The sequence below is a fragment of the Drosophila subobscura genome, chromosome J (assembly GCF_008121235.1).
Source record: "Drosophila subobscura isolate 14011-0131.10 chromosome J, UCBerk_Dsub_1.0, whole genome shotgun sequence".
NCBI lineage: Eukaryota > Metazoa > Arthropoda > Insecta > Diptera > Drosophilidae > Drosophila > Drosophila subobscura.
The window spans coordinates 8226888-8254285 of NC_048532.1; the positions used below are offsets into that span (position 1 = coordinate 8226888).

The 27398-nt window shown below is 48.6% G+C and overlaps 2 protein-coding genes and 1 non-coding gene across 8 annotated transcripts; 1 reads left to right on the forward strand and 2 right to left on the reverse strand.

The window, feature by feature from the left end:
• The first annotated feature begins 832 nt into the window (after positions 1-832).
• On the forward strand, positions 833-1696 carry LOC117895737. 2 transcript variants are annotated; one of them, XM_034803602.1, is made up of 2 exons: positions 833-1448; positions 1512-1696. In XM_034803602.1, exons 1-2 carry the CDS (start codon positions 917-919, stop codon positions 1679-1681), a joined length of 702 nt encoding a protein of 233 aa, XP_034659493.1. In that variant the 5' UTR covers positions 833-916; the 3' UTR covers positions 1682-1696. The 2 variants fall into 2 exon arrangements, with proteins under 2 accessions (XP_034659493.1, XP_034659495.1); XM_034803604.1 differs by having other exon boundaries at positions 833-1444; positions 1512-1615.
• A 2212-nt stretch (positions 1697-3908) lies between these two features.
• Positions 3909-27185, reverse strand: LOC117895736 (mediator of RNA polymerase II transcription subunit 13). Of its 5 annotated transcripts, XM_034803600.1 has the most exons (15): positions 27021-27185; positions 24489-24704; positions 24117-24275; positions 21034-21349; positions 15956-16049; positions 15806-15889; positions 15099-15562; positions 14448-15027; positions 13432-13896; positions 11998-12178; positions 11309-11931; positions 6373-11242; positions 6186-6303; positions 6008-6123; positions 3909-5941 (listed from the first exon to the last, which is right to left on the reverse strand). In XM_034803600.1, exons 3-15 carry the CDS (start codon positions 24183-24185, stop codon positions 5558-5560), a joined length of 8364 nt encoding a protein of 2787 aa, XP_034659491.1. In that variant the 5' UTR covers positions 24186-24275; positions 24489-24704; positions 27021-27185; the 3' UTR covers positions 3909-5557. The 5 variants fall into 5 exon arrangements, with proteins under 5 accessions (XP_034659491.1, XP_034659487.1, XP_034659490.1 ...); XM_034803596.1 differs by having other exon boundaries at positions 24117-24704; XM_034803599.1 differs by lacking the exon at positions 27021-27185 and adding an exon at positions 25726-25846 and having other exon boundaries at positions 24117-24704.
• LOC117895918 lies at positions 15623-15764 on the reverse strand. Its single transcript, XR_004648991.1, has one exon.
• Positions 27186-27398: the final 213 nt, after the last annotated feature.

Sequence of the window (27398 nt, forward strand, 5' to 3'; positions counted from 1 at the left end):
CAGCCCAGCTACAGTCGCATCTCCACAGCTTGAACTCCAGATGCTGGACGACCCACAAATAAAGCAAAAGAAAATTGTTTCCTAGTTGTGGCAAGCGTCACGCAGCTAATTGTCAGCCACGGCCGGGGTGCGGGGTGTGCAACATGATCGCAATTAATGCGACCAGAGCTAGTCGCCTGCTTAATCACGGTCACTTGATCAATTTGGCACGCAACGCAGGAGCCACAGCCACAGGAGAGACTGAGAGCGCCACAGAGGGGTGGAGCGGTGTCCAGGAGCTTACCAAAAGGGGGCCACGCGGCAACAATGCTGCAAACGCTGGCACCATTCTAATACAGATCAGAGAAAGTTGTGGGAATTTCTAATTCAATTTAACACAAATTTAATGCGCTTTTTCTTCTAATTTCTATCGATTACTAACGATCGGTCATCAAACTGCAGGGGCATTGTTTTGGTATTTTTGTTGCTTGCCAGCCCTGGCATATAAAACCGTTATGTTGCGCTGCGCTACTTTTGTGACGTCACAAGGGCAAATATCGCAATATTTCGTGGGTAAGGTGAGATTTTTAAATGTGATTTCGGATTATTTTAAGGCAAAAATAAAATCAGAATGTTATGGCAGGGGCATAGACATTTGTATATTATCCAATTTTCCATCAAAAATATATATTTTTAAAGTGTAAAAATCACAATAGAGCCTTCATCTGAAATCAGAATAATATGGCAGGGGCATAGACCTTCAAAAATAATCCAACTTGCATTCAAAAATAGAGCCTTCATTTACCTAGGAATATAAATATTGAAGTTAAAGATAAGCAAACAAATGAAATTCCTTTCACACAGCGCAATTTGAGAGGTTGAATAAAATACCTTGACCAAATCAGACCTTAACAACACTTAAACCCAGCTCTAGGTTATGCGTTACCCCACACTGTCACTAGACGAACGAACTTCCCGGTTTTTTTTTTACCCAACCGCGCTGCCTATTTTTTGTTTTACCAAAATGCAAGTAGAATCGTCAAAACTTGAGCTAAGGCAAATATGCGTAGAAATATGTGGCATGGCAGGGACCTGGTACCATTACATAAAGATTGGTCGCGAAACAATGAGCCATTTTTCGGGCGTACGGTTGCACATTTTGGATTTGGAGAATCGTTTAACCAATCTTTCGAATGATCGTCTCCTTCGAGCGGCGGACAGAGAAATTCGCACGAAGTACGATAGACTTTCCTATCCGATTGCCGCGATGAAAACCTATCTGGAACAACTGCGCAAGGTACGGGATAGGATCTGTACATTTTTAAGCCGCACGCGCATGTTTATGGATGATGAAATCGTTGAGAAGTACGACATAACCCCGATATTGAGAACACCGCAAGTGCTGGAGATCCTAGAGTTCCTGCGCTCACGCTACGATGCAGAGTGGGAGGTCAAAGAGATGGTAGTCAGTGAGTAGCAGTGGACCTCGCCGATGTAGTGCAACTTTTCACTTTTTACATTGCATTTTACAGTGTCGTTGGAGGACGTTGACAGCGCCTACGAAATTGAAGTTCTAGTAAAGGCCTGGGGCGACTGTCGCCATGCAAACGGCGAGGAGTTCGTTCAAAAATTGTCGGCATTCTGTATTGCAGTTCGGGACGGTGTTCCACCTGAACAAAATCCAATTCAGTGCACATTTTAACCCAAGAAAGTATCTGAAACTGAAAAACTGAAACTACAGCCAAACTGAGAGATAAACTCCATTAAATAACGAGTTAAAAATCATTTATTATTAAGCTAAAAGAACCACAAACTCAATCGCTAGATAAGATATGAGATGTTGGAAATATATGAATGTAGACGCATTCAACCTCAGGGATTGCTATGCACCAGCCAGATGTTGGTAGCATGTTTGGATATAATATTACACAATAAATTGAAGTGCATAAAGCATGCATCTGGCCCAAGCAAAGCGGCTGGCGACTACTTAATTTTGTATCTAAAAAAAACAGACCAGGAGGCCCAAAGCGAAGGCAAAACTTCCAGAACGTTTCTGAAGTTTCGAAGACTGCAAGCGGCGCGGGACTAGCCATCGAATGATCAATTCTTTCCACCCACTGGAACATCCCGCCTTCACCTTGTTGCTGAAACACGGAGCACCTTCACCATCTAATTATGTAGACAAGAAACGCTTTTATTTTGTTTGAATTTGATGTTAGTTTTTATTTTGAAAAATGTTCTTGTTTTTAGTTTTCTTTTTTTTGTATTTTTGTTTGGTATCATCGCCTGTAAAAGGAATTACAAACAATGTTTTGTCATCAGTTGTTCTCTTTCGTCATCTTAAAAACCTTGACCCACTTTTTGACCTTTTTGCTATGCATATGTACACACATACATACATATGTACTATGTATGTATACATTATGTATCTGCGGTTTGGTTTTTACTCTGGATTTGGTGGCAAAACAAAACTTAATTGTAATTGCACTACAACAACATTTTGTTTTCTGCCCAATACATATATATAAAGTGTACTTGTATATATATAGATGTATGTATGTATATATAGATGTGTGTATGTAATATGCAATTCTGTAGCTAGATTTTTTCATTCTCATTCCGATCCTAATGTATGTAGGTGTTGTGTGTGTGTGTGTGTACATAGTGTGTGTGTGTGGTTGTGTGTGGCGCCCGTTATTCTCTCTTATTTGTTTTAGAAACAATTGCATCTTCGGGGTTGTTTTTGGTTTCTAATATCATTCCAGCAAAAACCAGCTTGACCATCTTTTAGGCGCTCCAACTAAGTTCACTTAATAATTGAATACTTTTAGGCTAGTAAATGGTTTTCATCTCCTGTCCCCTTCCAACGCTTAATGCACTTAGTATTTGTTCGAATCATCCTCCACCATGCTCCCAATTTATTCTTTAGTTCTCAAGCCCTTAACTAACTTTACAATGAACATTTCGTGTATATAACTTTTGTTGTTTCTGTTTTATTTTGTTTGTTGTCGGCTAGTCCTAAATCGCGCGGACATTAATTGGTTTTTACTTATGTAGTTTTGGTTTTTGTTTTTTTTTAGGGCTAATATCTTTTAATTTTAGAAAATTTTCAACTCGTAAATTGAGTTTGCTTATTAAAAAATCTGTTCCCACCATGTTTTTTTTTGGTTTTTAATCATTTATATGTATATATATTTTATTTAAGTGTTTTTTCATTTTTCTTTTTCTTTGCTATGAATGCTTGTTGTCAATTGTTGCGGGTTTCTTCTCTTTCCATCCTTGAATATATTTATATTCTAAATATGTTTTATCTCTATTTTGTTTTGGTTTTTTGGTTGTGCTTTACACCTTATTATTGCTATTAATTATTTGCTCTTTATTGGCGCCCCCGGCGTATGCCAAGCCGGGGAAATGAACGAGATTTTGTTTTGGTTTTTCTTTTTTTTTGGCGGCAACTCAACTGAAACCTTAGCTAGGAAAAAACTCTTCAAGCGCAATCATATCAATCAATGATTGTTTAAGCGTTTTCATATTTACAGCAGCGTGTGATTTATTTCGGAAAGGGTCTTTAGGATTGGATATTTGTGGGGGCAGCGCAGGAAAATCAGAAATTAAAAACTCTTTTTTTTTGCAAATATTTTGTTTTTTTGTTTATTACACAAAAAAAATAGAATAGAATACTAAATGAAAAAACCAAACTACTTAAAAGATATGCATGTGTGTGTGTGTTTTATTTAGGGAATTTTTGGGTTGGTGGTTGTAGGGGGGGGATCTGTGGGGATGTGTGATAATTACTAGAAAACCGTCTTTGTAATCGTACTCGTTCTCGTTTATACAATTTATGCTAATTAAAATACACAGGTAAAAATATAATTTCATTGTTTAATAATTGTTTTGTTTGTTTATGTTTTTTGTTTTGTTTTTTTTTCTCATTACTTTTAAACCTAAGCCTAGCGAAAATCGTTTCAACGTGCAAAATCAATTTTGTGGTGTGTTGTTGTTGTTGTTGTTGGTGAGTGTTGGTGTTGTTGTAGAAAGCTATCCTTTTTGTTACAGGCATTATATATTAATTTGTACACATTTTCGTTTAAGTATTTTTCATTATTTGACAATTGGCTATGTGAGTGGGGGTGGTGGGCTAGGGGGTATGCATGGGGGGGGGGGAGTACAAAAATCACCCTAGGGGATTACACGAATATAGTACAAAAAGAATACAACGAATACAAGACGAAAACAGAATACACAAAATGAATTTCTTTACAATAAACTGATCCTAACGCTCATCCTTGCTAACTCTACTCAAACGATCTCTCGCTCTGTCTCCTCTACCGATCTGCGCTTGGCGTCCAGATATATATAGTTTATATATATAATATATAGTGTTTTATATATATGTATGCGAATTGTACAGTATACCGTTTATATATGTTTCTGGTTTTTCTTTTTGGGGTTTGGGGGTTTTTGTTTTGGATGTTTCTCTTTTTTGTTTGTTGTATAATTTAAATTTAAACTAATGCTCACTTTGCACAAAAATTTACACAATTTATTAATTTAGTTTAATTTAATTTAATTAGACTTAAACGACTGCTCGCACTCTCCACCATCAGCTATCCAATTTGTTGTAAACTAATCCTAATATTTGTATAATTACACTTTTTTCTTTACGTTTTGTTTGCTTTGTTGCTGCTTTCGGTTGTAAATATGTACAAACTTTTTACTTAATGCCTAGACATGCTCGCTTCTCCTCGCTACTCGCTACTCGCTCCTCCGATACTCGCTCCTCTCTTGTCCTTTTTTGCGTATTGTATATGCTCTATGTGTTTGTATGTATAATATATGCCTACGTGTGTGTGTTGTTGTTGTGGTTGTTGTTTGCTCCTCTCCTCTGCCTTTGCCGCCTACTCGTCTGTTCCTTCTTGTATATTTATAAATATTAAACACTAGTCGAACGCCCAGGCCTATGTATATGTATAAAAAATAATATAGGTGTTAAAAAACAAACAATCTTTGCAAATCGACAGACGACAGACACTCCTTCTACACTTTAAACTTTACACTTGACAAATTCTCAAATAGTTTTGTTAATAAATAGTAATGCTGTTGCTGTTCAAGACTTATGGGTAAACCAAACTCTCTCTCTACTCTCTCTCTCGCTACTCTCCTTTCCTATACTCTGCTGCTGCTTTATGTCTCTCCCTTTCTGTGTGTTTACAAGGCTCTCCGGTTAAGTAAGGCTAAGTAATCTGTGCGTTGCTGTTGCTTGGTTTTGCTTCAACATTTTTTGTTTCCCATCTTCTAATTTTCATCTAAGGCTAATGGTTGTTGCGGCTTGTTGTTCCGCTGCTTTCTTGGTGTTTGATTTCTGTTAACTTTCATTCTTTGTTAATTGCTTAATTGTTGTTTGCTTTTACTTAGTTGTTGTGGTTTGTTGGAGTTGGAGTTTTTGTTGTTGGAGTTGTTGTTGTGGATTATACGGAATATGTATAGCTAGTGGAAGTATAGCAAAACGGAAGCATGCGACTGCGTTTGATTGAAGATTTGAAGAGAATTTGATGTCTTTCGGGGTGTCTTTCCCTTCTTAGGCTATAGCTGCCGTCAGATAGTACAGATCCATTAGTGTCTGCACATTGATGGGCAGGCAGGAGAGGCGATCGTGTGTGTTGGAATCGAGGGCCAGCCAGGAGAGGGCATTGTAACCCTCCAGTACAAAGCGTAGCACATCCGCCGTCAGACTCGAGTCCAGCGGATGATCATTCGCCGACTGATGGGCATTCGTTGAGTTGAGAATATCATCGGCTATCTGTATGTTCGGCACATGCAGATGGAGTGCGGTTTTCAGGAAGACGGGGCACACCTCCTCCAAGTGCGGACAGGCGGACCAAAACCAGGCGGGCATGCGGCCCGTTGGCGCCGTTGAGACCATATAGCCCACGGATATGGGCTGCTGATTGAGGGAACCCACCTGTAAAGGGATTAAAGAGGGTATTTTAGAGATTGTTCTGGTGTTAGAGTTTGGCTTATGGCTTACCTCTTCCACTTCCTGTGGCGGGGTGCATTTGAAATTGTTGCCACCAGCGCTCTGCCAGCTGCGATTGTCCTCCATGCGCCCTGGACTGCCATGATTCGACACTCGATCCATGTGTGCTGCAAAGAGGGGATAAATTGTGATTAGTATGTGCAGCTTATAGGCAGGAGCAACGACTTACTGTCTCCCCAGAAGAGTTCCCCAATGTCTGCATCGCTAAAGTCTTCATTTCCCTCCTCTTCAAAGGTGAGAAAATCATCATCCACCTGTGGCTCGTTCTGGAACTGGCGGGTAAAGGGCTGCACACGGAAAATATAACAAATATTAGCAACAAATATCAAAGTTAAATCTCGAATCGAAGCACTTACCGCACAGACAGCACTCGTGGGAAAGACCAGAATGTGCGTACAAGTCACATCCTGTGGCGTGGAGAGTGGATTCTGCATGGAGATCTGCGAGAAGCGTTCATCGGGCGTAAACTGATCGGGCATAACGCGCAGCTTGGCATCCGGTTCGAGTGTGACCAAACACGCGCTCAGTATGGTTGGCGGATACATCAGGGTGCACTGCTTGCACATGTCTTTGAACTGCTTGGATGCCTTCTGCAGCTGCTGCTTGCTCAGCAAATAGCTCCACGACTTGAGCTCGCTGTGTCCGATGCGACCGATGCGTCCAATGACCAGCCGCCACATTTGCGACGTCTGCGAGATGATGCCCATGACAAAGTCCATCAGCTTCTTGAGCGCGACAAAGCGTGCGGGCGCCTTGCGGCGTCGTGCACGATTCGGCACATCGATATTGATGCACACCTTCTCGAGCAGCTCGCCGCGTTCGTCCGTGACAGTGGCCAGCAGCCAGGCTTGGTCTTCGCTCAGGCAATAGTTGCAGTACATCACGGAGTAGCGATGCTCGTTCTGGCCATGCATGCTGCCCGCTGAGCGCGAGAAGTCCGTCTTGTCCGTCCGCTCGTACATGGGCGCCAGCACAAAGGGCGCTGTGTACATCTTGTAGGCTCTTCGGTTGGGTTCGTCCTTGGTCTTGAGGAACGCCTCCATGTTGGCGGCTGTGCCAAAGCCCGTCAGACTCTTCACCGACTGCGCGTGCACCAAATGCCGGCGACACTGTGAGAAGATGTTCAGCGCCAGGCACTTGATTTCGTCCGAGAAGCGTTTGCGATTGCCGCACGGCCCCAGCTCCATCACTGCCTCTAGGGATATGATTTGGATGTTCATCTGAGCGCGCACCGAGTCTGGCACGGCCTTCAGCAGCTCCGCATAGCAGCGGAGGAGCGCAATGAGAGCGAGACGTTCCAGTTCGCAGCTGTCCGAGGCGAAGGTGAAGGGATTCACGACATACAGCACAATGGCAGCTGGATTGATGTCCTCTAGGGTCTCGCCCACGCCCAGCGGGTCGCCCAGTATGAGCGCGGGCTTGGTGTCGCCACCAGCGGCTCCCTTGACCCCATCCTTGCTATCCTGCTGCTGGTTGTTGTTGCCGTTGCCTCCGCTGCTGTTGCTGTCCAGCGTGGGCGCGGCAGGCAGTGGCGTTTCCGTGCCTGGCTCCTGCTTGATGGGATCGCTGTGCAGTGGATCCGTGCCAGAGCCGGTGCCAGAATGGTGTCCGCCTTTGGTAGAGTTAACTCCACCGCTGCCAGTGCCACTGCCATCGGATGGATTGAGCAGCGTCTTGTCGTTGGGCACGCGACTGAGATAAGGAGCCAGTTGGTGCAGGAAAGCCACCGCATAGCGACGGATTTGCTCGGCAAGCGGATGATCGAGGGTACGCAGCCAATCGTCCAACGGCGTTTGCTCCCGCTCTGGCGGCACATTGCGACTGGCGGCCACCTGCAGGATGCCCTCCCAGCCGCGTATGGGCGTGTGTCTGCCCAGCTTGCACATCTCGTAGGTGCTGCTCAGCTCACGGAAGTAGCTGCGCGTGCAACCAGCCACATGCTCGTTGTCCGGACACACCACCACGTAGACGACATCCCGCGCGTAGGAGTACGGCTCCAGCAGGAACTTGTCCCAGTAGTGGATCGAGTGCGGGGCCACCGATATCCAGTCCTTCTCGTAACCCACCACCACCGAGGGTATGGGCTGGGGTTCGCACTGCCCGGAGGCACGACCCGCCAGGCGATGGAACTGGCGCCATGTCAGCGGTCCACTGACTGTGTTGTAGGAGCTGGCATCCTTGGAGCCCGCAGCACCGCCGCGCGACTTGCAGTGGAAGGCGTTCTGCAGCATCGGCTGAATGGAGTTCATGGTGCGGACAATTTCCTTGTTGCTGCGCGTGAAACCCACCGGGAGATACGGCCACTTGTGCACCGTGAGGCGCCCACTGCCGAGGATCGACAGCTTCTGCCGCAGCGCGGGCGGATGGGCGTGGAAGGCGGTGAGCTGCTGGCTTGAGTTTCCATGGAATTCCAACATGTTGTCCATGCGCTGATGCTCGAAGGCCATGCGCGCCTGCTCCAGCGCCAGGCTGACCACATCGTGGGCATCCATAAACTCCAGCACATTGGCAATGGAGGCCATCGAGGCGGCTGGGGCGCCGCCAGTGCCGAAGAGACGTCGCTGGCGGGACATACGTCGACGGTGGGACTGCAGGGCGCGATGCACAGAGCTGCTGGAGGTCTGAATGATGGAGCATTGGTCCAGCAGCAGATCAAAGATGGCATGGGCAAGATGTTCCAGCTGCCCGGCGCCACCCGCCGCCGCTGTCGTCGCTCCGCCCGTGATCTTCTCCAGCGCGGAGGAGGTGCTCGTGTCGCCCGCCTTGATTTGGTTCTTGCGGGACAAACTTTGGATGAGGCTGAGCAGCGAGGGCTGCTTATTCCTTCCCGGATCATCGGCTATGCCTGTGATCTCCACCTCATCCTCGTAGAAGAGACCAGCGCGATGGGAGAGCCGCCGATTGACGACAGCGCTGAAGCCGCAGGTGCACTCCACGGGATCGTCGTCCACGTAGCCGGTGATGTGCGGATTGCTGCTGGGTGGCGTGCAGGAGGAGGAATTGGAGCCACCATTGGGCCCGTGGCCGTGCCCAGAGCCAGCTCCGGGCATCGACGTGGAGGCGGGCGAACCTCCAAAGGCACTGATCATCCTCAAGCCACCGCCAAACGAGGCAGCCGATGAGGACGAGGAGCTGGGCCCGTTGAGCAGCCTCTGGCCGGCCGTGGCCGCCACACCAGCGGAATGTGCAGGAAACGGATTGAAGCTGACACCGGGCAGGGGCACGTACACCCCGGAGTCGGCGCCACGAATGTTGCCAATCTTCTGGGTGTCCGCGTTGCACACACAAACGCTGCTGCTGTCAAAGTTGTGATCGCGGAAGACATTCAGCGCCGTGTCGTAGAGCAGAATGTTGACCAGCACCGAGTTGACTTCGGGCAGCTCCTGCAGCAGGCCGGAGGGCACAGCCACCGCTGATGCTGGACCACTGGCAATGCCCGCATCGCCAGTGTAGGGCATCATGTGACCCATGTGATGGTGGCCAGCTCCAGCCGCTCCTGGTCCTCCTCCTCCCATGCCTCCGCCATGCATGCCCGTCTGCATGTGATGCACGCTCTGTGGCGTGTGCGGATGCTGCTGCGCCTCCTGCGAGTTGAGTTGACGATTCAGATACGAGGACGTGGACGTTGCCGGACTGGCCACACCCAAATCGTATGGGTACGGGGGCGGTGGATGCGTGGGCGTCTGCCGCAGCATGGGACTGCTGCGTGGAAATGGCACCACGCCGGGTCCTGGTGATAATGGAGACATGCCCGCCCGCTGCATCAGCTGCTGCATGGAGCTGCCGGGCGGCGCCTGTGGACAGTTCAATTGGTTGAGCAACAACTGACTGCCGCCACTGCTCAGCGGCTGTGGCACGGTGGAGGGTGAGGGCATGGCCGTCTGCGGTGTCCGCGGCGCCGCCGACAACAGTTCGTGCAGCTGCTGGTGCTTCTGGTGCGCATGACTGGCCGCCGCCGCCTGCTGCTGCTGCTGATGTTGGTGCTGCTGCTGCTGCAGCTTCTGCTGATGCAGCTGTATGCGCTGCTGCAGCGCCTGATTCTTCTGGTGCTGCTGCTGCTGTGCAGCTGCCGCCTTAGCCAGCGTTGCCGCACGCGACTTGTGGGTGCTCCAGGTGGGCTTGTAGTAGCAATTGGCGGGCATGGCGATGCTCGGCAGCGTCTGGCTGGGCAGATTCGTGAGCGGCGCATAGCGTGAGGAGCCGACAAACTTCTCCTGCTGCGGCGGCTGGTACACATAGTTCCAGTCATCGATGGGCTCCTCCAGTGGGCTGCCCAGCTCCACGTTGTACTCCTGCTTGAGCTGCTTCAGGCTCGGCTGTGTGGTGGGCACAGCAGTAGCGCCTGCCACCACCGTTGTCGTCGTCACAGAGGCAGAGGCAGAGGCAACCGCTGCAGCGGCAGCAATCACCGCCGCTGGCACCTGTATGGGTGGAGCTGCTGCTGCTGCCGCCGCTGCTGCCATAATACTGCTGGTGTCCACACTGAGATCCGTCATCACCACATCCGTCTGGCAGGGACTCGAGTTCGGATGCTGCTGCTCGTGCGACGGCGGCGTGGGAAACATTTTGGTGAGATCCTCCGCTTGGATATTGCCCGCCCCGGAGCTGGCCACAGCTGCGGCTGCTGCTGCGGCTGCCACCACGGCACTGGCCACCGCTGTGCTTCGCTTCAGCTCGTCGATGGTGTTGGTCACGGCGCTGCAGCCGCCGTTTGACGGATTATTGGAGTCGGGCGGCGTATGGATCTGCACGCTGCTGCACTCATCATTCGAGCTCGTCTCGAACAGCTGCTCGAGATCGTTAAGCGATGGATTAAGGCCTTCGGCGGTAAAGAGATTCCCTCCGCCGCCGCTGCTGGCGCCTGTAGTCCCACCCGACGATGACTTCGTCTCCTTGCACGACGGCGAATGCAGTCCCGGCTCCGTTTTGATGTCCAGTCCATGGAAGAAGCTGCTGCCCTCGGCCTCTGCATCGCTGCCGTTGGCCGTGCTGCTGTTGGCAATGCCCACGAGGCCACCGCTGCTGCTGCCTGTTGCTCCTCCGCCTGCGCCACCGCTGGCCGCTGCCTGCACATCGAGGGAGAGCAGCTGCGAGCCATAGACCGCTCCGGGTGAGGGCATCAGCGGCTTGACGTGCGTGTGACCCTCGTAGAGGTTCTTGGCATAACGCGGCCTTCGCTGCTTGGACGTCTCCTCCAGCTTTGGCCGCTTCACGGGCAGGTAGTCCCTGAGGGAATGGAAAATGCAAATGTTTAAGAAATGTTTCTGGGCATCAGAGGATCTCTCCACTCACCAGTTCTCCTGGAATCGAAAGTCATAGATGACCTCCTTGAGCCACTCATCGTCGTAGAACCTGTCCGGATCCTTGAGCTGCAGCTTTGGCGGCTTGTACAGACTCAGCAGATTGTTGATGGCTTCCGCCGCGGTCTGCACTGTGTTGCCCCGCACCGAGCCGGGCTCTGGCTTGATGGGTATCTGCAGTGCGGCCGGTGCCTGCTGCTGCATCTCCAGTTTCTTCACGCTTATGGTGCCGCACTGCGTCGTCGTCGTCGTTGTCGAGGCAGCTCCGCCTGTTGGTGCTCCTGCCTGCCCTGTGGCTGATGCATTCGCACCGCTCGCCGTTCCGCCCGCTGTGGGCGTTGCTGGCTGCTGCTGTTGCTGCTGCTGCTGGGGCGGCACGCTGCCTGGGCCGCTCACCGATTGCGATGTCGCACCACCCGCCGCATGATCCGTGTAGGAGGGCGGCTCCACGCTGGGCGTCTGATGTACATACGGCGAGGCGGTGATGCTCTTGTTGTCATGCTGATCCGTGGGCGTTGGCGCTGGCGTGTTCTTGTCCAGCAGATGGTCAATGGGCGTCGGCGGCTGCTGTAGATTCGAAACGGACGTGGGCGCATGTGGGCTCATGTTGAGAAGCTGTTGGGGCAGATTGGGGATTAGTATGACAGCCAAAAGGGTGAGGGAGAGGTGTGCCACACTCACTTGCTCTGCGGGCGGCACGGATGTTGGCTGCGAATGCGCCGAGTTCGGATGTGGTGAGGGCGCTGGCGTCGCAGGTGAACCCACGGAGGCCACTGGCAACGATGAATCGCCGCCAAGGGAGTTGCGTGAGTACGTGGAAGCGCCGCCATGCGGTGTACCATGCGGCGTGCTGCACAGGTGTCTGTCGGGGGAGAAAGAGAAGAGTTGGAGTTTGATTAGCAGTGCTAGCTGTTGCCGCCTTTAGCGGGTTGTGGGGAGTTATATACAATGCTCAAACTACGTTTAACTATTGATTAATGAAGAGTAAATAGGCACTTAGGGGGGGAGCAATTCAGCAGGAATTAACACCCCAAAAAACAAAGTTTTAAAAACTAAAAAAACCACATCCAGGGCGGTTAGGGGGTAACCAAAAATGTCTAGGATTATATTAAGTATTATTTACAGCAAAAAACCATAAAAGAAAAATCAGTCAATGCTAAATGCAGCTAGGTGGGCGGGAAGGATGCTGCGAGATGTCATGCAGAAACCAAAACCACTAAAAACAAAAAAAAATGTTTTCCAACACTAAGTTATGCAGGTGGCGGAAGAGATGTAGCTACCCTACAAATTAAACCCCCATCACATCATCAGCCACAGATCTTTCATGAGTTGATCAAAAACAGTGTTGATTATGGCTGTCAAGTGTTGCGAAATGCCATTCACCGGAATGGAATGATGACACCACCCGTTGCTTTTGTGTTGTCAAGCAGTGTTTACACTGTCAAGCAGTTTTTCTTTCTTTGGCACTTTCTTTTTGTCGTTTGTTTTTAGTGTTGGGAAAAACCATTCACCGGAATGGAATGATGACACCACCCTCCTTAAGTGTGTTGTCAAGCAGTGTTTACACTGTCAAGCTCTGTTTTAAAAAATGTTTACACTGTCCTTTTGTCGATTGTTTTTTAGTGTTGCAAAATACCATTCACCGAACCGAAAAAAATTGAAATGTGAGAAGAAACTAGAACTAGGAATTGTTTTGTTATTGTAAAATGGCGAATGATTCGTGTTGTTGTTGTATATGTGTGTCGTGTGTGTATGTGTGTGTTTTTGATTTGTTAATTATTAAATAGGCAGCAAAAGTGGGGAGGAGGTGGGTGGAAAAATAATGCTCAAATCTTGCAACCAACCAACAAACAAAAGAAAAACAATATAAAAAAAATGAGTTTAGGATTTAACAGAGCGGAGCGTGTTGTGTGTGAGAGACAGAGAGAGACAGAGACAGAGAGATAGACAGAAGGGAAGACAGAGAGTAGAGAGTGGCGGTTAGAGAGAAGTAGAACGGAAGAGGAGGAGAAGCAGTTTATAGCAGTTACTAAAAACGCTAGCCAGCACTGGCTCTCCACACACACACACTCGCTCGCTCGCACACACACACACACACACAGCAACAACACAAACCTTGCTTTTGGTGTATTGGTGTCTATTGGTGCCGCCTTGTACCTGGCCGTGGAGGAGGACGACGACGACGACTGCGTCAGCGTATGGAGTAAACGCTTGTGGAACGGCACATTGTGGCGCCTTGGGGCAGAGGAAGAGTTGGAATTTGAATTCGAGTTTAGGGTGTTATTGTTGTTGGTTGTGTTGGTGTTGGTGTTGGAAGCAGAAGAAGAAGAGGTTGTGATGTTGTTGTTGCTGTTGGAATGATGCGTTGCTGCTGCTGCCAAGGCGGCTGCTGCTGCTGCCGCTGCCGCGGCTGGTGTTCCCGGTCGCTGCTGTTGCTGCTGTTGGTAATGATGCTGGAAGGATGACTTGGAGCTGCCAGCCGCTACGGCAGCACGTAGTGCCGGAGAGCCCAGCGGCTGCTGAGAGAGAAGAGATTGTTGCTGCTGCTGCTGCTGACGCTTGCTGCTGCTGCATTGGGCGCTGAAAGTTGTTTGGTTTTTTTTTTAGGTTTTAGACACACTTTTGTTTTGGGTTTTCACTGAGAACTTTCTGCCCTGTTTTCCCCCTGGTACGCGACCAAAAGCTGTCTGCTGTGTGATTTTTAGGTACAACAAAAAACAAAAATTCCAAAAAAGAAAAACTTTGGGCTGGGGGTTTCTACCGCCTATCGCATGCATATAGAATATAGATATATATCGACAAAAAAAAGAAGTAACAGTTAACTATCGCGATCGCACTGCTTGCTAAGGGGGTGGGGGTAAAAGGCATGCCATCAAAGCGGGAGCGTAACGGAACGTAACGTTGGGGGCGCTCCGTTGCAGGGCATACGAGAGAGATTTAAAAATATATTTATATATAGAGATAGAGAGAGAGGGGAAAGAGGTACAGGAGTAGGAGTAAGAGTAAAAGTAATAGAGAGCGAGGCGAGAGTCACTTCCCACCCCCCTCCCACTCTACATTTCACATTTCAAACTGCTTGTTAAACTGCTTGCTGTGTGCGGCGCTCTCTCTGTGGATCGCATTGGACTTACTTGGTGCATATACAGGGTGCCTTCTGCATGGGATCCACAAAGTTCCACAGCTTCTGGCGCTGCTGTTGCTGCTGCTGCTGGATCTGCTGCTGCACCAACTGCTTGGAGTCCGCCGGTGGCTTGTTCTGCTCATCCTCATCCGGCACGCCCGCTGCCGCAGACGCTGAAGATCCTGTTGTCGCCGCCGCTGCCGCTGCATCCACATGAAGCGTATTCATGATGCAGTCCTGCCACGCACGCTCCGGCATCTCCACAGCCGCCGCGGCAGGTATATGAGTATTGTGGGTGTTGAAGGAGAAGCCCGATGTCGGGCGTTGGTCGTAGTAGGGCTGGAAGGAGAGGCGCTCCAAAGCGCTGACGGCCTGGGGCACAGCCTTGCGCGAGGCAGCGCCGTCCTTGGCCTGGCAGGCAGCACCGGGTGGCGCAGCTGGAGGACAGGAGAGCGAGGAGAGGACAGCTGCCTCGGCCCCGGACCCTACCCCCGCACTGACCCGCTGCAGCTCTGCGAATTCCAGGTGCTCCATGTCGTCCAGATCCGTGACTAGTACGTAATTCGTAGGGTGGTACATCTTATGGCCACCTGCGAGGATAATGGGAGTAAAAAGCAGAATAAGTTCCAGTTCCAGACAATGCCAGAGAGCAAACACTCACCCGACACCACCTCCACGACGGGCGGCACATCCGTGTTGTCCTTATTGCACTGCGGGAAGAACGAGGCCCAGTCCTCCAGGATCTTCTCGGCCACAGGGTCGTTGGCCTTGTAGCTATTGCCCGTGAGAATGGCCGCAATGCCAAAGGGGGCCAGCATCACCTTGCGCGCATGCGCCGGTGGCGCGGCCTTTGCCTCGGTTCCCTCATTTGGTTCCGTTCCGCTGGCTCCATTCGAATCCGGTGTCTGATTCTGCCCAGGTCCCGCACCAGAGTTGGAACCCGTGCCCGAACCCGCACCCGAGCCCGACTGACTACTGGCGCTGGCTGCGGCAAAGGCTGCTGCCGCCTCGGCCAGATGCTCCTTGGTCAGGGGTCGAACGGCGGGATGCTCGCGCAGGTCGATGGAGGCGCACACCGTGTCGCCGTGCACGAAGAACGTGAAGGAGAAGGACAGATGCTGGGAGCTGCAAGAAAAAGGCAGAGAAAGGATTAGCCATGGACATCCCAGAGAGGACGTACAGTCAGAATGTTGCAGGGAGAACGATGCAGTGGCACAGACTGGGCTGCCACAGCACAGAGTTCCTGAGATCATTGCTCTCGGATGAGAGGGGAATGTGCAACGGCTAAGGCTTCAAGCGTTGACATCGTTGAGGCCCTGCATCCAAAATGGAAAATGGAAAGCTTCCAAGTGGAACGACGGCACTCACCTGCGTCCAAAGAGACGATCGCTCGACGTGCAGGGCTGCACAAACCATTTGCCAAAGCGTACAATGTCCTTGGTGAGCACAAATCTGTAAAGGGAATTGTTAGATCTTGCCTATCATCTCTCACTCTCTCCCATTCGATCCTCCACTTACCTTTCCATCAGATTGTGCAGCGCTTTGAAGAGCAGCGAACGGCACTCGTACGTGAGTGCGCCCTTCCAGGTGCCATTCCAAAGCGCTTGATTGGCTGCAAGAGAAAACACGAGAGGTGTAATTAGCTTGTTGGATTCCATGTGGATGCTGAGTGGTTGGTGGAATGCTAACGGTAACGGTAATACCAACGGCAAGGGGAGGTAGGGAGGCCAGCTCGAAAAATACTCGAGGGATGATATCATTCCGGGGTATCGGGAAACTTGGAAATATTTCTTTTGGTTTTATTCCAGTGTAACTTGTGGAAAATTACCCAAAAAAAGACTCGCAAAGCAAAGAAAAACAACAGCGAACAACGCAAAACAATCATAGAATCTCGCGCTCGCTCTCTCTCGCTAGTTGCTTCTCTCTATCATCTCCTCTCTCTCTCGCGCTTGCTGTAAAGAAGTCAACGACGCAACGCACGCCTCGAAAAACACTTTTGAGGCAATTTATTTTTGTTATTGTTTGGTTTTTCATTGTTTTTGTTGTTCGAGCCGCAACATGACAAATAGGCTGAGCGTGTGAGAGAGAAGGGAGAGGCAGCAAGAGAGAGGGAACTGGATACATAAGAAGAAGAAGCAGCAGAGGCAACGGAACAGAGGAAATATGTAAATGCAACATTTATGTGAGAGAGAAACGTGAGAATAACAAGAGAAAACACTCAAACACTTGAATGGGAAGGAGGAAGTATAAAAATGAAAAAAAGGAAGAGAAATAGTGCAAAGAGGGGAGAAAGGCAGAAAACGACAGGGAAGGAGGGAGGAGGTTCAAATCACTCGAAAAAGATTACAGAAGGATGGAAAGAAACATTGAGAATGAATACAAGGCGGAAGTGCAAACAATTGAAACAAAAGATTGAATGCAGCAGGACGGGGGGAAGCAACACAAACACCGACCGAGAGAGCGCAAAGACATTTTTGGGAAAATTCCAAGCATCTCTCAAGTCACGATGCCTGCAAGCCAAGAGAGTGGGAGAGAGGAACCACCTACACACACACATACACACACGCAAACACACACCTCTGCTGGCGCTTACAAGGAGCGTGCACTGCTTGCGTCTGCTGCCCCAAAGATAATTACGTAAAGGTAAACAACATTATAAATAACAAAACGCAACAAAATTGAGAGAGATAGAGTGCGAGTACATCAAACAAATAGTGTGGAGAGCAGCGAGTAAGAGGCAACAGAAAATAAAACACAAATGCAGCACTGCCAGGCAGCGGCGCCGACTTGGGCAGATTTACAGTGTGGCGTAGCGTCTTTCCCTATTCGTTTTGCTTCTAAGTGGCTACACGGCAACGACTACTGCTTTTGTTGCTGCTTTTACAAGCCCCTGCGTCACCGCCTTTTGCGGATTACAATATTTGTTTGCATTGGTAGTCGTGTTTGTGTGCATATTGCTTGTGCCAGTGGGTATACTCTTCTTTCAATGATATCAGCGTAGGGTTTTTTTTTGCTTGGCTAAAGCTCACACACAGGCCCAACACACACGCTGAGCCATACAGAGGCGAGAGGGCAATGTACGATTATGTTTGTGTGAGTGTTGTGTGTTTGTGTGCGTAAGAGAGTCTGGCGAAAAAGTGTAACTGTTGGCCGTTTGCCTGTTGCCTCCCTCCGCCCGCCAGTCAGCTCGCAACCAACCAACCAACCAACCAACCAGCCAGCCAGCCAGCCAGCCAGGCCAGCAGCCGCCCAAAGCCGGCACTCGGCTCGGCTGTGAGGTCACACCATCTCCATTCGGCCAAAACGGCAAAAGTTCAAAGCTCGCCCAAAAAGCCCACAAGGGTAGGCAGCACAGCACGCAAAGCAGTGCAGCCTCTCTCAGCCACTACTTCTGCTTCGGGTCTCGGCAAACAAGCAAACGAAACGAAACGAAATGGAACAAAACGGGACGACAAACAAAAAATAAAAACACACACAAAAAAGCCAAACGCAACAACAAGTCCACCCAGACACTACTGCTCCCTCCCTCCCTCTCTCTAACTTTACAGACGACAACGGAAAGTCCGGCTTCGTCTGCAAAACCATCCCTCCGCTCACACTCCCTCTTAAACACAGCTGCTGCAGCCGACGCATCTTCGGCTGTAACAGGAATCGGGGGAATGGAATCGAAGCAACGAACCGACGACGTCGGCTCAATGCAAATTCCGCATATATACATATCTCTCGCATTATATGCCTGTGTGTGTGGGTGTATTTTTTTTAGCACGTGTGGTTTGTGCACATGTTGCTGTCGAAAGACTCGCTCAGAGAGCGACGCTCCAACGCGGAGAGAAAAGAGAGTGAAAACTATAGCGAGTGTCTTTGCGGGAGAGTGGGAGAGCAAATGTATATGCTGCCAAGCAAACGATGATTTGGTGGTTGGAGAGTAAGGAAGCGAGAGAGCGAGAAATGTTTGTAGCTTAAGTGCCGCTAGCTGGGCGCTCTTACTCTCTCTTGCCGTCCTGTTTGTTGTTTGTGGTTTGAAAAAAACAACAATAATGGTATTTTAGGTTAACAAAACCCCCACTCCAACCCACTCGCGAATCCTCTCACTCAATTACAGGTGGATGGAATGTCACACAACAGCCGTTATGTTTAATTGACGGGGGAAATGTTAGGAGAGATCGGGCGGGGCAGAACGGGGACGGACGGGACTGGCATTTGCGTGCAGCAACAAATGTTGAAATCAAGGTCAATAATCTGCCGCCGCCACCGCTGCGAGAACCGCGCGCGCATTATGAAAATTGTTTAGTATGCGAAAAGGCAAAAACAAAGACACAATCAAATACACAAAAAGCAGGTAGAAGAACCTCCACCACACGAATGCAAAACTTTGCAACAACAAGAAAGCGCAGTGTAATTAAAGCTTGCTTCCAAACCAGTTTAAGCTCTCAAGAGAGCGCGACAGCCTCTCTCAGTCAAAGGCAGAGAGAATAAGAGAGAGAGAGCCACGTAATTGTTGGCTCCAATTGTGGAGCACACACACACACACGAACACTCAACGAGAGACAGAACCAAGTGACAGCTGTTTAAGGTAAAAAAACATGCTATGAGGAATGCAACAACAACAACAAATACAATGACAACAAGTATTGGTGGTGGGGAGCTGGGCGGGCGGGGAGTCAGAGAGATTGTAGGCAGCGCCTCTACCACTGAGATGCGTAGGCGTGTCTACGTCGGCAAGACTGTAATGACGTCGTCGGCTTTGTAAGCGGCAGCTCCACACGACAGAAGAGACCTATAAAAAGCAAAGCCCTGCGACGCACACACACAGTGGGATGATTGGCTGGGAATGTGGCCAAGGCACTGCGTAAAAGAATGCTTCGATTTCCCATGAATGGAGGTTTATGCAGTAGATACCATTTGAATTCGCATTAAAGTACAGTAAATGCGTTTTCATAACGTGTTAAACTATTTCTTTCTTTCACATTTGAATCCCACTGTGCCTGTGTGCGCTGAGATTTGCGGCGTTGCCATTTTTCACATAGGTAGCTTGAAAGCAGCGCTACTTTACTTACTACCCACAGCAACAGTAACAGCATTGGGACGCTCGCTCTCATCTCCCTCTCTCACGTCTCACGCTTTCTGTCACAATTTCATTCACACGCACACAATACAAACTCTCTCACGCACACAGCGAAGTGAGACCGTTTTCATGCGTGCTTCGGCCCGTTTTGTTGTTTATGGCAGTCCGGTGGCGGCCGCAAAGTAAAAGGCTATAAAAAGAAAATGAAATTTCGCACACACACTCGTGTGCACTCACACACACACACGAACACGCACTCAAGCAAACTCAAGGGGTGAACGGGAACAGCAGGAGCGAGACAAAGTCATGTCAATGCAATTAGTCAATGTCCTTGTCATTACGAGAAGCAGGCGACAATGACAAAAGCACAAAAAACAAAGGCAGCGACAGCGACGGCGACGCGGCTGCAGCAATAATTTCATCAGCGAGAGACGGGACAGGCAGAGCAGCGACGTCGCGTGCATTCAACTCAAGGCAGCGGACAGAGGCCAGGGCAGAACGCAGACGACGCCGACCCGACGTCGCAGCCAGAGAGCCAGGTTAACGGTAAACGTAAATGAGACGCGCCAGAATGACGTAGTCGGACAAGGTACACAGATTACGGCGTTACGTTCTGTTCTGGTTCTGGGGGTACCTGGTAATGGAATTTGCCATAGTCCCACAGCCCCAGCGTCAGACAAATGGACAGACAGAAAACAAAACCCAATTCCGAGCCCCACCACAGTTTTTTGTGGTCAGAGATAATGGTGGCAATAGCAGCAAAAATATTGAATAAATAGTAGCCACACGCAATAGCTGATAAGAATGGTGCCGAATGATGGCCGCGCGCACTCCCCGAAGGCCAGCTGCCATGATGTTCGTGTGTACAGAACCAAAACCCTCCCAGTCCGCCCACATGTAGAGAGCGAGAGCCAGTGAGCCGTTTTGCATAGTTACGCCAGAGAGCGTAAGAGTGGACAAGAGAATGGATAGAGAGTTGGCAAAAGAAAGAGAGCGAGAGACCACCGCAAAAATACTGCAAGTGACAGGTGACGTTTCACTCGTCTTTGTCTTGGCTGGAAGGGGTGTGAGTGGATGAGTGGGTGTAAGAGGGACGACCGCCTACGATTGACGTTTGTTTCTATTGCTGACAGACGCTGACGTCGACGCCAACGGCAACGCCAAACTCGCCACCATGTGAGTGACGTCGAAAGGAGAACAATAATCATCTGCGGCAATCGAAAATATCTCGCGTGTGTTTGTATATGTGTGTGTATTTCTGTGTGTTTTGAATGTTTTGAGTTTTCTCATTCCGAGTCACACAAACACACACACACCAATGCATTGCTGCTGCCTCTGCTGCGGTGCATGCGATGCGGCCTTGAAGCTTTTTATTCAATTCATCATCGCATGAACGTGTGTGTGTGTGCGAGAGAGCGAGAAGGAGAATGAACAGAATGCATCTAAAAAGGGGATCCCAATGCAAACCTCCACAAAACCATATATTTTAAACATTTATTCGATATGCTATATTCTCTTTTTATTAACGTACCAGCTACTCTCAGCAATTCGGCGTCGACCAGGTCACTGAGATCGGGCTCCTCCCCGTACCAGAATATCCACAGCTCCTTGGCGGCGGCCAGCGATAGGGGCGGGTGGACCTTGGTCGATGTGGTAATCTCAAAGGTTAAGGCATTCGGATCGGTGTTGTCCGGCTTGTGGGACTGCACCCGGCGCCACACACACAGCATGTCCGCCTGGATGCATCGCGAGTAGGAGCGAAGTATGGGATCGGCCAACGGCTCGCTCGACGCATTCGGCCTTTCCCCATTGACGAACTTCCGCCATTTTATTCCACATAAATCAGTCTGAAAGGAAGAGTAAATATTTTTTGATTAATTATCGTCGCACTATCGATTCGTCAAGCTTCCTTAACTATTGCTTCAGAAGGCGCGACGGTTCTTGTTGCTATTGATAAGCCCAATCGAAATGCAAACAAATGGTGTAATATTGCAAATCTACACAGAAATTTGTCATTATCTATAGCGGTCTGGCCTGCCTCTTTCCGACCCTACCTCCATTTCTTCTCTATGGTTTATGTTACAAATCTCATATTCAGCTTTATTATTGCAGCTGCAACGCAACTTTCAGAGGGGGGGAGATAATATAATTAAACGTCTCAGCGTAGCAAGCAAATTTCGATCACATAAAGTTCGTGTAAAATGTCATGAAAGGGAATTGGAATGTTTTATGGGTGACTTCTTGGTACGGAAAAATTGTAAAGTAAATAATTCTAAAAATAATAATCCCTTGGAAATGTTTTAGGAATTTCACAATAACTCGAAATACAATCGAGCTTTTCTTAATCTAACTTAGTTAACTTCAAATTATACATTTTCTTTCAAAGTCCAACTAAATAATTCATATTTTCTTGTATTATTCCAGATTGCAACGCACTGTTCACACGTTTGGCCTGTTTGCTGTGTAAGTACTTTCATTACAAATGAAAATATTAAATTAAGTCAACAATTTATGGATATTTTCCCTCTTTAATAATTTAGAATAAGTCCCTTGTAAACTTTAAAGTATTTTGACCTGTGGGTTTCAAAGTACGGTTTCCCCAAGGGCATTATTTCCTGTTTGCAATTGAAACGCTCATCCCATAGTCTCAGGTCTGCCCCACCAATGCTCGCTTAACCAGTGTTGCACAGCGGCGCAGATCGGCACATACACACAAATTCCACGGCGTTGCACTTGGCGGCGGCGGTGGCGGCGGCCCCAACGGCAACAAAAGAAGAAAACGACCAAAGCGAAGCTCGAATCTGCTCGAAACTCAAAACAAAAGCACGAAAAAAAAGAGCAGAGAGCCACAGCAGAGGCATAGTCAGAGGCAAGACAAGAAAAACTTGAGCAACGAGAAGAAGAAGAAGGACAGGAAAGGGGAAGGCGGGGATGGGAAGCTAGTGGCTTGGGCCTGGCCAAGTCTCGGCTTGGGGTCGTCATTGGCGGCTTCCGCTGAGAGTTTTTTTGTCTGTTGGGTCTTTGCCTGGAAACAAGTTGCTAGCAAGCCTGCTTGAATTCAGATTCCTCTGCTTGGCGGCGGTCGCGCCTGCTGCTGCAAGCAGTACACAAATCAATGGGACGGACAGGCAGTGGGTGCACAAGCGAGATAGAGCCAAAATAAATAACTGCACCGCTCACAGACACAGACAAGTGGACGGACAAAAACATACACACACACACAGAGTAGCAACCGAAAGGTATTCCCCCAAACCACGAATGAAACGGAACGAGCCGGCCCCCATCCCATCCTCCCCGCCGCACCTACTGCTCGGCCAGAGATACACTGCTTCGCTCATCGTGGCTGTGGCTCTCTCGTCGGCCCACCGAAAAATGTTCCACATTCTTCCGATTTCTTGCTGCTTCGTTTTTCTTTTTGCATTTCTGTGTTTTCATTTTCGCTCTCATTTCGTCTGTCTGCCTGCCTGCTGCCTGCTGGTGCTGCCACTCGCTGCTTTCTTGCTTCGTTTTCGTTTTGTTCTTTTATTTATTGGCTTTTATTTTTGGGGCGAGCGCTATCGCATTTTGACCATAGGAACTTGTACGCGGCGATTCTTTCGCGATTCCCATTCCATCCCCCCACCGAACATTGTCTCGGGGCAGAGCCCCCAACAACAGTTGTATGTAGGTTTCTGCCCGATGTCTACGTCAGCGTCTGCCCATACACCTCTTTGCAATATTCATGCGCTCTCTCAGTCTTGGCCTCCCTCCCTCTCTGTCAATGTAAGTGTATAGGTGAGAGCGAACATGCTGCTCTGCTCTCCTGCTGTTATCACGACATATTTTTTTGCTTGTGTTTGTTCACGCGCGCGTGCCTCTCAAGTTCAAACTGATTTCTGCTCGTTCACTCTCTCTCTCTCCCTCTATCTATGGCCATCTCTCTCGTTCGTTGCTCTCTTTCTCTCTCAGAGAAAGTTTGGCGCGTTTGTTATTGTTTCGTTATTTCGCTGGCGTCGAGTCTCTTTAGGGCATCGACGGCGGCAGCGGCGGGGGAGAGATAGCAACGGCGAGTGGAGCACGTTGACTTGTACGCACTGTCGTCGACGTCGTCACCGTTTGTTGTCCGTTCCGTTCCGCTTCTCTTTTCGCCTTTCGGTGGATTGCGGGGGGATATTCATTAAAGAAACAAAAAAAAAAGAGAAAAGCGGCAGCAGCAATCGCGGGGCCAACAAACTAGTCGCAGTCGCTGCCTCTGTTGCTCGGAGAACCTGTTATGGGCAGTTGTCTCTCGTGTGTCTATTCCTTCGCAGAAGCAGCAGCAGACAGCAGCAACACTTCCTTTTCCCACACACACACACTCTCTCAACAGAAGCTTCTACTTCCTTCTCACGCTCTCTTCTTCAGCAGCTACTTCCTTCTCCCACGCTCCTCTTGCAACTAATTTCCCTTAACGCACACACATACGCGCTAACTGACCAAGCTCCTGCTGCATTGACAGCAGTGTTGTCAAACGATCGTAACACTCGCCGTGTGGGTGGTTCTGGGTTCCCTACCCTACCATACCCGCTCCTACGGCCCTACAATTCGCACTGACCTAGATCTTTCCCTCACACAGTGGGGCAAATGGGTACTTACCAGGGCATAAAAGTTTGTATGGCAGTCCTCCAAACTAGCGCCGTTCGTCTGATGGTTTTGATGCGTCATAGTTCTTGGCTTTTCTTGTTTCCACGGCAGCAGCACCTCATTTTCTCAAATGTGTGTTTTATTTTGTAATGGATTACTACTGTCGTCTCTCTGGTATTTTGCACATTTGCGGTTTGAATTTGTATACTTTTTACTTTTTTATTGATTCTGCTGCGACAGAATACACTGCACACATACACAGCTACACATAGAGGCACTGGCGGACGAACACACAGATACGAACACGAACACGAACGTAGAGACGAACACACAAACTGTAAGAGAGACAGGGACGCACAGAGATACACAAAGTGAACGGTTTACTGCTTCTTCTTCTTCTCCTTTACTCCTTCTCCTCCTCCTCTTTTATGTTGTTATTGCTGTTGATTCGCGTTTATTTTGTATTTGTTGCTTTTTTGGTGAAATATTTTATTATATTTTACTCTCGTTCTCTGCTTTTCTTTCACAATTTATTTATTTAAACGTAAACGTTAACGTTGTTGCTTTGGCAATGACACACACACACACTGCAGCACGTTTCTGGAAGATAAAAACAGTTTATTAGATTTCCACGCACCCATATCTACCGTTGTATTCCACTCTACACTGCATCCATACCACACACTCGACACACACTCACACATACACACCCCCTACAATAATGAACAATAATTTGTGCTTTTTCTTTTCTTATTGTTTTTGATTTTGGCTTTTGGCTGCTGCTTATTTGTTGCTACTGTGGCTGCTGCTGCTGCGGTTCGTTCTCACTCACACATGCACTCGCCGGGAGAGTCGAGACACACAGATACACGGCAATTACAAGGGTGGACGACGACGAATGTTCAGTTCGTTCTCTCGCTAGTCTGCCCATTCATTCCTCTGCTGCTCACAGTGGGAGAGTGAGAGAGAGAGTGAGTGGTGGTGCTGAGAGCGTGACTTTTTTCAAGGCAGGCGGCAGCGGCGACGTGACGACTAAAAGAGCGAGTCTCATACATATATATTTCTAGAAACACAGTCACACACACACTCGCACACTCGCTTACACCGACGCACGACTCGCGACGATGAAAGTCGTTGGGTTTTTCGTTAATCGTTGATGTAGACAAAAACCTACAAAAAAAAACCTGGCAAGTTTTTTTTTTTTCAAAATTTCTCATATGCATGGCTTCTGGCTGCCTGCACCACCTCCCACCCTGTTAGACCACCCAACCATCCATCCATAACTCTTTAAATGCGTCGCCATTTGTCTGCTCTGCTCTTCCCTCCACTGCACTTTGTGTATACACTTTTTCGGTATTTCGATTTTTCGATCGCCGCTTTGCATTTCTCGAATACGGTAAATATTTGTGGCTGCTTAAGGAGTAGGGGGCGAGAGAGGGTGAGCAGCAGCAGGCAGATGAGTAATACACACACACACCACACTCTTACAGAGCAGCAGCAGCAAAGACAGGGGACTACGTACTGCTTGGCACTTTTTTGTACACAGTTTTGCACTAAATACCGACAAAAAAACAGCAGTGCGATTTTGAAATACACATTATTTATAATATTATTACTCAACGTTTAACGTATATGTGCACCACACCGCACATCTCTCTCTTTGCAATCGCCTTTTGCTGGCGTTTCGCACAACACACAACACAAATGACGAGTCAGAAAATTTTAGACCGACTGCGGGACCGACCCGAAACCAACCGTGTTCCGTTGGCTGCTGCTGCTGATGGCTGCGCGGCGCTGCTGCTTCTGCTCTGCCACACACAATGGAAATTTTGCTCGCCTAGCTTTGCCTCTGTCGCTGGCTCTGCTTGCTGCTGCCACTGCCACTGCTTCGAAGTAGTTGTGTGAGCAGCGAGTAGCGAGAAGCAGCAGCAGCTAAAGAAGATTTGTCAAACACTCTCACACATACGCACGAACAGAGCAACAGAGAATAGCGGCTTTTGCTCTTTTTGCAAAGGCCAGAGAGGGGGAGAGAGAGCGTCCAAACAAGTTTTACCGCACTAGTGTGTGTTTTGCATGGCGGCGTCTGTTTATTAAATGCGCGGCTCTCTCTATCTTGCATCGCATCGCCTCTCTCAGCCACCACTATCGAATGCTGGTGCTGGTTGGGGATGCAACCAGATCGATTGGGTCCTAGGTGTACCCATATACATCACAAGCTGTCTGTTTTCTTTTTGTTTAAAGATTATGGCAAAGAATCAAGACAGATTCCATAATTTATGCACTATACAACACTGCACACACATACGCAGTGCGAAACGTGATACATAGACAGCATTCCTCTCGCATCACACACACACAGCCATAGAGCCAGAGCAGCAGCAGTAGCAACCACTTTCGTAGTTTTCTTTTCGCCCCGTTTTCTCTTGTTTCTTCGCAGTAATCTGTGTGTACACACCGGATTTTTGACTTTGTGGATACTCAAAATAGCCAAACAATGTTACAGTTGTTGCATTCCCCTCCTCGAAGCCTCTGCGGAAGCGGCATTCCCTTTTGGTCCTTTGAACATCACCTCCCACTCCAGCTCCACAACCACACACACACACACTAGCAGACAATAGCCACTGTCTCCCTTCCTCTGCAGCGGCAAATCGACCGCTTAAGCAATTAAACTATTAGATGCCGTCGCGGCAGCAGGAAACATTTATATGCAGCAACAATTTGCGGGAAAACACATTCACAAACCCCGTCGAACGCAACGGCACTTGGCACTGTTATTTATATTAATTTGTTGCAGTGCAGCGCTCTACGGTATCGTATCCACTCTACCGCACATACACACACACACGCACGCAATCGGTCGCTCTCCATTACACACGGGCATTCGAACGGGTTTTTCTTTTTGTTTTTTGTGGGTACATTTTTGGGGACATTTTCTTCTCGCTTTATTCTGGAGTTTTCCGTTTCCGTTTTATTTTGTTCCACTTTCTCACTGGAAAAATCTGCGATCGATATTTTTTGTAACAAAATTTGCAACAAAATATCAGGGAAAAACTGCCCGGTGTGACCGTCGGCGTTACGGAAAATACCAGGGCTGCAAAACCATCGATGGTCCTTCTATCGAATGGCTGCAATTAGTATATCGAAATTAGTATCGAAAAATTTAAAAATGTTTTAAGAAAATCTTAGAAAACAGTGCACTGCAGTGGAAAATTAAAAAAACTTAGGGTTAAAGATGAATCTGAGTTTGCACAGAAAAATCAAGAAAGCGAAGAAGTTCCCGATTAACTGTGGTGT

Bases quoted from the DNA above. Each gene is read 5' to 3' on its own strand.
- LOC117895737 (XM_034803602.1), top strand. From the start codon at position 917: ATGCGTTACCCCACACTGTCACTAGACGAACGAACTTCCCGGTTTTTT. The intron at 1,449-1,511 runs GTGAGTAGCAGT...TGCATTTTACAG, and splicing joins GGTCAAAGAGATGGTAGTCA to TGTCGTTGGAGGACGTTGAC.
- LOC117895736 (XM_034803600.1), bottom strand. From the start codon at position 24,185: ATGACGCATCAAAACCATCAGACGAACGGCGCTAGTTTGGAGGACTGC. The intron at 13,897-14,447 runs GTAAGTCCAATG...AACAACTTTCAG, and splicing joins GCACCCTGTATATGCACCAA to CGCCCAATGCAGCAGCAGCA. The intron at 12,179-13,431 runs GTTTGTGTTGTT...CTCCCCCGACAG, and splicing joins ACCAATACACCAAAAGCAAG to ACACCTGTGCAGCACGCCGC.